This window comes from Triticum urartu, chromosome 7A (assembly GCF_056163025.1).
Source record: "Triticum urartu cultivar PI428250 chromosome 7A, HENAU_Tu73, whole genome shotgun sequence".
Taxonomy (NCBI): domain Eukaryota; kingdom Viridiplantae; phylum Streptophyta; class Magnoliopsida; order Poales; family Poaceae; genus Triticum; species Triticum urartu.
Genome location: NC_141879.1, coordinates 659,399,705 through 659,412,557, shown reverse-complemented (window position 1 = coordinate 659,412,557; position 12,853 = coordinate 659,399,705). Strand labels below are relative to the sequence as shown.

Sequence of the window (12,853 nt, the reverse complement as noted above, 5' to 3'; positions counted from 1 at the left end):
TGATACAGTCAAATACACTGCCTCACGTCCGTCCAGTGGGTTCGGTCCATTGTACTTTCTGACGCGGGCAAGGGACGTGCCACGCACGGCTTGCAGAATGAGACATTGTTTTTCTGCTCCATGGGCCCGATGGTCTACCCGGAAAGCTCTGTACGGACTGGACCTGAGGGTGAGGACACAGGTTAGCCGCATGTGCTGCGTCTCGCACGATTCCCTTTCCTGTCTTGGTGGTCGAAGAACAAGCTGAGCTGCGAGAACAGCACCGGCGTCCGGGCTGCTTCCTGTCCCGGCTGGCTATGCTCATGCTGATTCCAGGAGCGACGACGGGGGCGGCGATGGACTCTGGGTGAGTGAACCCCTGCCTCTTTAGTTCTTCTTGGTTGAAATATAGATCTAACGAGCTCGCTCCGGTTGCCGGCGCTGCAGATCAATCTCCGCGGCAAGGGATCTAGAGGCGCGCGAGGAGCCGTGCGTATTGGAGGAGGGCGGTAACGCTTTGCCCGAATCGGCCGTAGGCTCGCCGGATTCGGCCGTCGGAGCGGCCTCGGCGGACATGCGTTGGTTGGATCAAGGAGGGGGCTTTGACTGATGTCCAGTCCTCCGGCGCTTCCTGCAAGACCTTCAATTCTTGGGGTGGAGATGTGGCGTCCGCAAACCCCGGGTGTGCGACTCCTGCCGTCGTCTCGCACACCTCCATCGAGTCCAGCCTTCGCAGTGCCACGGCGGAATCCTGCACGACATTCAGTTCTGGGGGCGTGGGCGTGTCGTTGGCATGAGTCTGCGACAAGACGCCGGCGGTCATTCGAGCTGCGCCGTGCAGTCCTTAGGCCACAACGGTCCGGCTACGGGCAACACCACCATCCGCGTTGGCTGGAAGCGCAGGTAGCTATTGATTTTTTATCGCTTAGGCCAATGGTGTAATTTCTTGTTCACGGTCATCCGAGCAACTAATAAACGTTTCATTAGATTGTTGAATTTGGGTAGGAACCTGGATAAAGACTGGGGGAAACAATAGAAATCTGAATCAACCCCTGGCCAAAAAGTTATTAGATGTTATCCTTAAGCCCTGCCCAGTGGTTTGTTAGCAAAAAAATAACCCATGCCACTGCAGTAAAATTCGTGCAGCAGTCTGAATGTAGAGTGGGGGAGAGAATAGTCTGAATCCAATTGTTGAGTGGGGGAGAGAATATAGTCTAAATCTGAATCCAACTGTAGAGTGGGGGAGAGAATATAGTCTAAATCTGAATCCAATTGTAGAAGTTTGGTCAATTTCGTGCAGCAGACTGAATGTAGAATGGGGATAGAATATAGTCTGAATCAAGCTTGGCAAAAATGGTCCTTACTCGTTTTCTTAATCATGAGTACCAGTGCCCCGACATTATATATCCTGGTTATTTTTCGTTGACAAAAAAAAGATGTGGTCTGCTACTAATAACACTCAATGGTCTGCATGTGTATGGTGTTTGGCTAATGTTGTGTGTTCTGCATATGTACGTTGAAACAGTTGATTATCTGTCGGGATAGTTACAATTTTCAATGAACGAAGGTCATGACTACATATAGTGTAACCGCATTTCTCTCATTCTATGGCGCTCTTTTGTTTCTGCTCTTTGTGATAATTATTTTTCCTCCCATAACTATGTGGATTGTGCTATTCTAACTGCAGGCCAAGAGGTTCTCGTGCGCCAGACGAGATGGCTGTAGTAGTTGATCGCGTTTCGCCGCTTGAAGCTGCCATTCAAGGATTCGCTGGTAGGGGGACTGAGGTGGTGGTCAACCCGGCGCTTGGCACAATTTTTGATTCGCTGGCAGAGGCGTATGAATTCTACAATCTCTATTCATGGGAGGTGCGGTTTGGGATTCGATACGGCAAAAGCAGGCAAAATGTCAATGGCACCAAATGTATGCAAGAGATTGTGTGCGGCTGCGCTGTAAGCCCCTTTTTTGTGTTTATATTTTGTGCTTGTGTGCCGTGCATGGCTTGTTTTATGCGGGAATGAGCTGACATATTTTTCCTGTTTATTGTTTTGTAACTAAATTACAGGGCAAACCAGAGAGGGAGAACAGTTGTGACATGTGATTTTCATTTTCCAATAAGGGATGTCACAACTTGTTGGGACTGTAAAATTGACTTAGTGCTGTTATGCTTACATTTCCTGCTTTGACGTTCCTCCCGAGGTTTTGAAAACGAGTTGATATGCTGGCTCGCTGTGTGGCGGCATCTCTTTTATATTGGTTGAACCTTTTTCTGTCAGTGCAAATTATGATAAGTGCCTACTTTCTTGAGCAAGTGGCGACGGGAGCAGGTCGTATGTTGTACGGGCCTATCAGAAAATTGACGAGTCTGGTGTGCAGCTCCGTCCTGCGTCAGTTCCAAAACTGAATGATGAACAAGAAAACGCAAAGCAACAGCAGAAACGGCAACATCTATGGATGGGTGTTCAAAAAACAGACTTACTCCCTGGTTCGGGCACTTGTAAAAACGAACGCCGGGGTTTCGGTCTGTCGCGGAGACAAACCATCTAGTCCTCGTCCTGGCACACCTCGAGCACAAGATCAATGGCAGCGGGGTCGGAGGTGTCCGGAGACGACGAGCGGAAGATGAGCTCTGGGGCATCGTGGCACCGGCACGGCGGCGTCGATGGAACGCGGCAGCTCGAGGTGCTTGTGTGCGTGTTTGAAGGAGAGCGTGCAAAACGATCGGTACTGTCCACAACTGGTGCATGGGCCTTAAATACATGCAGCTGGGTAAAGCGTTTACATTATACAGTGTTCGGTGCAAGGGTAGTATTCTGTCCTCTCGCCTGCACATGTGCAGTGCTTGTAGCAGACCGGTCAGTCCGTCTGTTAATGCGTAGTACAACGAATACAACAAATACGAAACGTAACGCTCGTCGGCGGTGCACTATACTCGAAGTAGCACTTCCGGCTGATCCTAATCGCGACGCTGTGCCAGCCGTGGATGCGGTGCGTGCAGCTGCCGCTGCGTGCAGCGATGGACTTCTCATCTTCCCACCTACTATTTCTTATCGAGTTGCGTCTGCGGAACAGAACTCCGGCGCGAGCGACCTCAATGACAAGATGGGACGGGGCTTGCCTGCTCCCGTTCGGTGCTCCCATCTGTGCTCCCCGTTCACCAAATATTCATCCAACGGTTACAATATTTTTCTCTCCACGCATACCTTTTACTGCCAAAACAAAAGCAAAACTTCTGTATATTTTAATCTCGTGTACCTACTCTTCTTCTCCTATCCCATCTTGCTGACCCCGAGTCAAGCATGGAACGGCGGTAAGCCAGTCTTGTAGCCGCCGGTCGAGCATAGCCGCATGGACGTCATCAGGCTGGGCGGTGGTGGCCGGCTGGCGGAAAAGATGGATGAGGACGACCACGGCGAACCCTGCGCGGACCTTCGTTGCTAGAGCTAGATGCCATGGCAGCTTTGCTAACTGTCGCTGCACGCCAACATGGAGGAGCGCCGTAAACAGGGGCGGAGTCAGGGATTTGGACAGGGGGGGGGGGGGGGGGGGGGCAAACGACGTCGGTGAGGCCAAATTTTTTTGCATCACAAAAGTACCCAATAGTTTTGTATCCAAATATCATTCATATTTCACTTTGCCTAGACACACACTTATTTATCAGCCGGAGGCATTGTCTAGCTATAGCTAAAAGGTCAATAATGAAGTTGATAATCAAACTACTGCAAAATATGACATGAAATGCCATGGTACTAAAAAAATTCATATGGAAATTTAAAATATACAAACAAGAACAATCATTGTATATCAAAACGATTGGCTTTTAGCTTGCATTTATATAGGTTTGAATTAAAAATCATCATTGGTTGTATTGTCATATTTTGTGTTTTTGTATTAGGGAAAATACCTAGAGAATCAAATTCAGCTCTTGCTCGTTCCCTCTGCTATATATTAGGTCTAATTGAAGTAGATCGGCTGGTCGTCATTGGCATGCGCGTGATTTCTGACAACTGTGGGTGCCCTAGGCCCTAGCATTGTGATGAACAAAAATAATTAAAATACGATGTAAGATGAGAAATACTAGTAAGAGAGATTGGCAGATAGTTTGATGTGTTAACTACCCCGTGAAAAAAGTTTGATGTATTAACCTCGGCTAGTTCGTTGGCTGAACATGAAGAATTGACCAGTGAATCAGCATGCTTCGCCGTGTGAATCGATCGATGGGGAGAGCAGAGGCGAGCAGGCGGCAAGGCCGCAAGGGCACGGGAGTACAGAACGGCGGCGGTGTAGCGCTAATCCGCACACACACGCTAATTACGGAGAGAATGCCCAGCCCTTAGCGAGGCCAATCTAGCCTTCCCAAAGACTTGAAAATGACTCATTAATGGGCTTTTATGTGGGCTATTTCCTTCTTTCAGAATTCACGTTAAGATAAGGGGGCCAAGTACTTGTTTACGTGAAATCACATCACTAATCAACACGCCGTGCTTCGTGTCTCGTCGATCGATAGGGGGCCCAGGCCTTGCTCGCCCCCTGTCTCCGTGCAAACCCATATTCTAAAAGTTTTTTCTTCTTCTCTTTTCCTCACACTTCTTCTTCCCTGGGAAGCACGCATGGATGAACTCGAACTCTAGCTGGCCAGAACGGCGTCATTCCGGTCTGTCGCCTGCTCCGGCCCACCGCCTACTCCGGCGACACTCCGGCCAACCACTGCCGAACTCCTTCGCCTGCTCGCTGCTCGCGCGCGGCGTTGCCAACCCCCTGCTCCGGCGTTGACCGGTTTTACGGTATCCTAGAAAACGGCCCGAATCCTCCATATATGACCGATGGATGCTCTAATATGTGGAAACCTGTATTTTTTTACTGAATATGATTTTTTACGGGAGTTGGATGCGGTTTTTTTAACCTGTGTATCGTAAATACGAAGGTTTGCCCGCATATCCGGTGCACAAGCTCTAACAGCTCCATGGCCGCCGAGCTCAGCCTCTGCAATCATGGCCAGCCGCCCCCTCTGCTTCCCCGTGGCCCAACGACCCAAGCATCGATCGCCGGATGAGAAAAACATGTGACATGGTCGACCGGGTCGCGCTGGTGAGGCGGGGCCACTCCGGTCGTCGGCCATCTCCGCAACGGCGCCGGAGGCGAAGGGCGGGAACGCAATGTCTGGCTTGAATACGTACTCAGTGGGCGTGCGCCGGCGAGACGGGCGCACTCCGGCCTCCGGGCGTTCACCATCTCCTCCTCCTTGCCACCTGATAGCTTAACAGCGACCCGTTATAGTGGATGCGACGTGCTGGTTATCCTTCCATGATGATAATTTTGGTATTGCCATGGAACACTTCCATGACGCGTCATTTATCGTCATGGAAGTGGAAACTTCTTTGATGACAATTTTGGTATTGTCATGAAACGCTTCTACAACACATGTATGACTATCTTAATTCTTTTATAAAATCGTCATGGATGTATATGCATGACAGAAAATGTGACATATTGTGACAAACACGTATTATTATGGAAATGTATTTTTTTTGTAATGAGGGGATACTAAGGGCATCTCCAGCCGTTTGCCCCCCAGGAGGCACCTTTTTTCGCCTCCTGGGGGGCTGCCGGCGAGAACTTAGGCCTTGGGGGCCAAACCACTTCCACTCGTTGCCTCCCCACGAGCAGCGTTGGACTCCCACAATCGGAGCGTCATTTCGTCGAGCACCTTGACCGCGGCGGCGTCGACGACCTCCAGCCAGCGGAGGAGCGCGAGCGTCGACGGAGGCTTGGCGGAAGACCACACGGACATGAGCACGAGCAGCGCTGGGCTCCCACGGAGGCAGCAGCATTTCATCGAGCATCTTGACCGCGGCCGCGCCCGTCCAGGCCGCGCCCGCTGCTCGCCGCCTCGACGCGCCCCGTCAGCGGGCTGCACGAGGACGGGGCGGGCGCCCAGGACGCGGTGGCCGGCAGGCGTAGTAGACGCGTCCCGCCCGCGCCGTGCCGTCCAGGCCACAGCTGCGCCCTACCTCATCATGGCGTCCTCCACTGTCTCCTGCTCCTTCCCGACGACGGCGTCGCCGAGGCACCACGCGAGGACGACGGCGTGAGCAACAAGGAGGAGGAGGAGGTTGCTGGTCGCTTGCCTTGTAGACGGGGCCAAAGCCGCCGCGGCCAAGCAGGTTGCCGTCGGAGAAGCCGGCGGTGGCGGCCTCCAGCACCGGCAGATCGATGAAGAGCGTCCACTGGTCGTCCTCCTCCTTGTTGCTCTCCTGACGACGAGGGCGAGGACGATCGAGCCCACAGCCGCGCCCGTTCGCCCAGGCAGCGCCGCGCCCGCCCGCCCGCCCGCCCACACGCCATGGCCACACGCAGCGAGCTCCGGCCCGGCCACGCCACAGCCACACGCCGGCGGACGAGCTGACGCAGCTCCGACATGCTGCGGGGGAGGAGTCGGGCGCCCGCCCATGCCACGGCGCCACGCAGTCCAAGCAAAGCCTTCCACCCGAAGCAAGCAACACAGCCGCGAGAGCGCGAGCCAGAGCACGACGGGGGAGGCGACCTGGCGGAGGGGGCAAGCGCGAGGCAGGGGAGGCGACCTGGCGGAGCAGAGGAGGGCGCGAGCGCGAGCCGGCGAGGGAGGCTGCGGGGGCGGAGGCGAGCGCGCGGGCGGAGCAGGCGGGGCGGCGAGCTCGGCGGGGCGGGACGGAGAAGGCGGGGCTGGGCGAGGGAAAGATTCCCACATGCACGGGTGGGCCTAGCAGAAAAAAGAGGAGAGAGAGTGAGGAGAGAGGCCGACATGTGAGGGTTTTGCATGCAAAAAGGAGCGCCGGCGCCCCCAAGTGCCTCCCGGCTTTTTGGGTTTGGATCGGGACCGCCGGGCATAACTTCGGCCAAATCCGGCGCTATTTGAGTTCTTGGGGTCCCGTCTGGGAGAAAAATTAAGCGCCGACGTTTAAAAAATGCTCGTGGAGGGTATCCTGGGGGGCCGGCTGGAGATGCCCTAAGGGGTACTCATTCGATCGGTGGTGGGATGTTGGGTACCAATGACGACCAGATACGGCTTTAATAGTACAGATTATTTGAACGACTATCACGAGGCCAAACTAGTAGTGCTACAAGGGAAAAATAATAATCATACACTTCTTGTACTTTGATGTTGACTTCAATTCAATTTTAATTGAATTTTTTCCACCATCAAAAATTTACATGGAGTCCGTAGGCCTCACTTGATCTGAACAGTGACGGCCGCAACATTGTCATTTTCTATACTACTATTAAAAAAGCAAATATCAATTATTCTAAATCCACCAAACTTAGTGTACACAAGAAAATCAGAACCCTTAGATTTAACCCACTTAATTGTATCTAAGAGCCCATATTACTTCGGTGGTCTGCCATCTAAACGAACATACGAGATTAAATGTTCTGCCAGTCTGCCAGCAACGTACGGTCTCCATGCATGTCCACTAATCCACTCAGGACCTCATCTCTCCTCTCTCCTTAATAATAAAACACGGATTAAGTCTCCGGGTTCATCGTCGTGCCAGTTTTTCAAAAAAGCCCCTACCGTTTTCTGTATTCAACCCGCAGTCCCTACATAAGTGGATCTGCAAAAACGTTTCGATTTTGCAAATTAACCCCTGCATTTTGCGCTCCTTTCTTCATCTTATCCACCGGCTGGAAGGGGCGCACGCTCACCGACTGCACCCGCCGCGGGGACGCCGCGGCCGCCATGGCAACCTTCGACGCGGCCGTCTCCGGCCCGGACGCGGTGCCTGACCTCCGCCTCGCTGCGCACTAGTACAATCAGCTCCTCCACCTGCTGGCCTCCGTGAACGGCACCGTCTTCCCCGTCCACCCGGCCGCCGCCGCGCGGCGCGTGTTCGCCGGCATGCTGGAGGCCAGGGCGCCCCCGTCCGAGGCCACCATCACCTCGCTCACCTGCGTCGTCGCTGCAGACGCCGAGGGCGCCTACAAAGCCTTCAGGCTCGTCTCCTCCATGCGGCAGAAGTACGGCCTCGTGCCGCGCCTCCGGTCCTACAGCCCCGTGCTTGCTGCGTTCCAGCGCGCCGGAAAGGCTGGCAAGGCCTACGCGGTTGAGGCCCACATGGCGGCCTCCGCTGCATCGCCGGAAGAGCTCGAGCTCGCCCCGCTCCTTGAGGTCGGCGTGAAGGCCAGGGACGCAGACAAGGTGTTTGAGTATATGCACAAGCTGCGGTGAGCTGTCGGCTGTGTGACAAAGGAGATCGCCAAGGGGGAGGGGTGGTTCCGGAGCTGGTAAGGCTGGTGACCCTCGACCTCCGCAGGACGCTGGCCCTATCCCACGCCGCTGGAGGCCCTCGCGGCCGCTGGGAGCCGGGGCGTGTTCCTCCACAAAACCTTGATCTGGAGCTTCGACGACGCAGGCCTCCATGCTGGGCCGAGGAGGAGAAGAAGGGGAAGAAGGGGGGCACGTCGGAGGTGCCGGTCGAGCGTGCCATCGAGGACGTTGATGACGGCAGCATGGGCGAGGCCGGGAAGGAGATCATGGTTAATGCTTTACCGCCTGAAGTTGTTGACCTGGAACAAGAGGGTAAGGTGGATGTGAGAACGGAAGCGCACGCCGTGGTGCAGGATGTCTTGGTGTCCGAAGCACCTGAGGTGCCGGAACCAGAGGTGAAGAGCGAGGAGGTGGTGGTCCGGGACACAACCAAGGTGCATCCTGCGCATCAACCAGAGACGAAGGCCGATGAGGTGCTGGTCAGGGATACGGACACAGCTGTTGTGGTGCAGGAAATGGAAGCAAAGGGTGAGGTTTCACGGTCTCGTGAGGCAGCTGGTGCGCAGACTACAGAGGTACATAACATTTCTGCTTGTTTACCATCCATCCCCAACATTTTCAAGCTGTGATGTCTCATTAGGCGGGCTACTTTTGTTGCTGGTGGTACGGGGGCAGGAAGTGGCGGTCTTTGCTGGTTCAGAGAGATAGATGGAGGTGAGTTTGTTCTGTGCTTATGATCGTGTTTGATAATGCCTGTTCAATGAGAGTGCCATTCAGTCAATTGTTTGTATGAATTCTGTAAAAGTTGTGTTACTGTGAGTGAAGAAAATCTTGTATGCCGCACCTTTGAGTTTGAGATGCAGATTTGTATTCCTTGTAAATAACTTAACTCTGACATCTTTATTTAAAAAAATTGGATGCAACTAGGGAACTTGTATAATTTGTTAGGTATAAATGGCAGGAGCACAGCCTATCCAGTAAATACAAACTATCCGCATCTCATGTTCAAAAGGACATCTTAAAGGCTTTGTCTTTCTAGCGTTGTCTGCTCACAATTCACCACCCTTCTTGATGAATTGGTATGCTCTTGGTATTAGCATTTAACATATTCAGTACAAACATGTCTTGAATTGTTTTTGTAGGATTAAATATAGCAGCACTTGTGCTTTTATCATTCTGTCTTAAAATTATTCACACTGCTGGAACCATATGTGTACAACCGGAAACATATTTTACCGAGTTAAGAGAAAATGATGCCAGGAGGCGTCATCAGCAGCGGTGGCTCGGAGCACATGCGAGGGCGTTTTAGAGACACATTAGTATTTTTTGATAGAGACTACTGGTAGTTAGAGTGATTTCACCGTCGAGGCGATCCTTACACATTAATCAATATTTAATAACAACAGTGAATTTATCTCTATATATCTGCCTTCTTACCTTTTGGGGGCTTGGACTTGCTCTGTATGATATTACAGGGCTTGAATGAACCGCAGATTTCGTAAATCAGTAGTGTTGCTATGATTTTTCACTGCCACATGTTTTAACTTAATTATTGGAATCGGGAGCCCTCTCGAATTACTTATGCCTCTGGTGATTTGAGAGCTAATATTCTGTTTCTCCAAATACCAGTATGATGATTGCATTAAGGATTGTGATACGGTTGTTGAGAGGGGAAGGGAACTTCATGCTAACTGTGCTAACTTCAAGATGGTCTCAAGGGCACTGGCAAGGAAAGCAACTGCTCTTGTCAAACTTGCCAAGTCTTCCAAAGACTACGATGTTGCCATTGATTCCAGAAGGCTCTAACTGAGCATCAAACCCAGGTACCCTGAAAAGACTAAATGATGCTAAACGAGCAAAGAAGGAGCTCAAGCAACAAGAGTATTATGATCCATAAAAAGCTGATGAGGAGCGAGAGAAAGGTAACCTGCGTGAATTATACTGTTAACACTGCTTTTTTGCCCCCTAATAGTCTGGGGCAGTTAATGATGAGGTTCTCTGTTTAATGAGTTCCCTAAGCAGCAAAAATACCCAGAAGCAGTGAAGCATTACACTAAAGCGCTCAGGAGAAACCTGAAGGATCCGAAGTTAATGATGAAGGTAGTTCTCTGTTTAATGAATCACTCGAATATGGCCGTTGTAAATATTAGTAAATAATTTACGCATAATTATCGGTTACTATCATGAGGAATTTAGTATGGCAACTTGATAATATCTGTTCATTTTCCCAGGATGCAGCTGAGAGATACTTTTCTTAAACATACCAAATCTCATACAGAGCAGAGCATGGTCCTGTAGTTCGATAACAACATTACTTGTTTTTCCCTGCTGCCGAATATGTTGTCATGTGTTGTAAACTTTCAACAAGTGCAGTGAGCACTCTTAGAAGATCAGTGGACATGTAGTCTTATTTCTGGCGTCCAAATTTCATTATACAAAAAGAAATACTCAGTGTAACCATATTTCTGACATTCGCAAAAAATAGTTAAAAAAATATTGCATAATGGCACGTGGAGCAGGTTATATTACATTTTTCGTCCGGTGCAACGCACAGGCATTTGTACTAGTTACCCTTAAACCAACATCACGTTTCGGTTGCAAAAAAAAAAACATCACGTCTCCAACTCCACCCCAGCCTCCACAGAACTCCTCCCTGTTCCCATCGCCGCCGCCCGCCACTCCTCTCCTCTGCTACCCTAGGCACGAGGAACCAACCTCCTGAAGCAACTGGAGCGGTAAGCGGCGGAGGAATGGAGAGATGGCGTCTGCGGCGGCGGGAAGGAGATGGGGCGGGCGTCCTACATCCGGATCAAGCACGAGGAGGAGCGGTGCAAGGCGTCCAGGAAGGAGCCCGAGGGGCGCGGCGCTTCTTCAGCCTTCAGATCGTGGCAGCCAGCGGCCGTCGCGGGCATGGAGGCACCGCACGCCATCCTGGTGGGGCGGCCCATTGGGTGGACGAAACCCCGACCGTCGAAGTCATATGCGACAACAATGACTCATGTTGCCGATTCAACAACTTCCGAAATCCATGTACCAGGTTCGTGAGTTCGTCCGTGCGCGCCTCTCACTTCCATGTACAAAGGCCTTTGTGTGGATACAGTGATCGATTCCAATAGCCAAGATTGCATCGTAGCCTAGGTTTGGTTGTGAGTTCTTGATCGTTGGGGATTGGATTGGATGGGGTAGTACTACAGGGCAAGAAACCACAATTGAATGGTAGTAGTATTTATTCTTTTTGTTGTCAGAAACCTTTTTTGTGTCGATTACAGAGCAAGAAACTGCTCGGTTGTTCGTGCAAAAATGGTTCGTCGTTCCTAATTTTTCTGATTTTTGTTGCCCATGGAACGTAGGCCATCTACAACGTCAGTGCCCTCAACGGGGTTTGACATGACTTGCTGGTCTCCGTGTGCTTTAGTGCTCTCCAGCCATGATGTCTTCTCAGGAGTGTTCGATGGCGCCCTCGACGACATGTGTGGCGGGGCACAACGACATGCGTGTCCAATCCTAATTCCTTCAGCTATTTATGTTTCCTTCTTGGATGTCCTGTGGGTGCACGAAGACATCATCTAATTAAGAGTTGTCATTTCTTTCATATATGCAATGGTTTGCGGTATACAGTTTTTTGTATAGAGTCCCAGTTTTGATGTTTTACAAAATGAAAGAACTATGTAGAAATTCCCCTTAATGCTTAATTGGTTACTTATTTCTCTCATTTTCCATTGTATTATGATTGAGAAGATACGGTTGGGCCTATGAGAAGAACATCAACTCTTTAATTACAGGGGGTGGAGGTGAGGTAGTGTGGTCGCCCTTCCTCTATAGACCAATCCCTCCACGTCATCTCTCCATTTCCCTCCCACATCTCTTGTTTCTCTCTGCCATCTAGATTAGCCCCTAGATATGGACGATGTCATGTCCTTCATTGCCGTTGTTGCTATAATATGATTTATTACAACTTGTCTGAATCGGTTAGAAGAGGATTGGTCAATTGTTTCGTGAGCATTCATATACGTTTAAGTTTCATTATCATCTGAAGTGTGAACTTGCTTCAGACAGTCAATCTACCTTCCCGCCACAGATTTCTTTGCAGTAGTGAATGTATTGGAAATGTCTTCTTCCAAAAAGTAAATGTTTTCACATCACATATTTATGGTCTGTTTTGTTCAGATAAGTGATCCAATGAGTAGCAATGTAGTCTTTCGTAGTATTTGTACTGAACCATACTTTTTAAACTCTAAATATTCTTATTGACCTCCAAGACTATAGCCCACAAATTAAAAGGTAAATGCTTATTCCTCTCTGTCCAGGATACTATTGTGAGATGGTCAGATACATAAAAGACGGCCTCAAGCCCCTCTGCGGATGCATCCAGTCTCGTTGTTCTACAAATTTCGCTGGAACAACGATCTTCCAACTTTGCCGGAACGCCGACCACATGTACTCCAGCTGAGGTACGTTGTTCTAAAATCTACACAGCCAAGTGAAAGAACATGCGGTGCCCCCATGTTTGGTTTTGGTAATTGATGACAATCTGTAGCGACCAGACCTCAAACAGTCTGATCTTTGTGCTCCGGTGTCATCCCTGGATCAGTAATGCTGACACCACACAGTACTCGGAGGATTTATAGC

The 12,853-nt window shown here is 50.7% G+C and overlaps 2 protein-coding genes across 2 annotated transcripts; both read left to right on the top strand.

Moving 5' to 3' along the window:
* The first annotated feature begins 95 nt into the window (after positions 1-95).
* Positions 96-2,232, top strand: LOC125522973 (uncharacterized). The gene is made up of 4 exons (XM_087537130.1): positions 96-346; positions 427-882; positions 1,667-1,931; positions 2,045-2,232. The coding sequence occupies exons 2-4, from the start codon at positions 773-775 to the stop codon at positions 2,078-2,080; spliced, it is 411 nt and encodes a 136-aa protein (XP_087393256.1). The 5' UTR covers positions 96-346; positions 427-772; the 3' UTR covers positions 2,081-2,232.
* A 6,223-nt stretch (positions 2,233-8,455) lies between these two features.
* LOC125524210 (uncharacterized) lies at positions 8,456-10,634 on the top strand. Its single transcript, XM_087536867.1, has 5 exons — positions 8,456-8,799; positions 8,865-8,938; positions 9,854-10,146; positions 10,247-10,324; positions 10,456-10,634. The coding sequence occupies exons 1-3, from the start codon at positions 8,467-8,469 to the stop codon at positions 10,032-10,034; spliced, it is 588 nt and encodes a 195-aa protein (XP_087392993.1). The 5' UTR covers positions 8,456-8,466; the 3' UTR covers positions 10,035-10,146; positions 10,247-10,324; positions 10,456-10,634.
* The last annotated feature ends 2,219 nt before the right edge of the window (positions 10,635-12,853 follow it).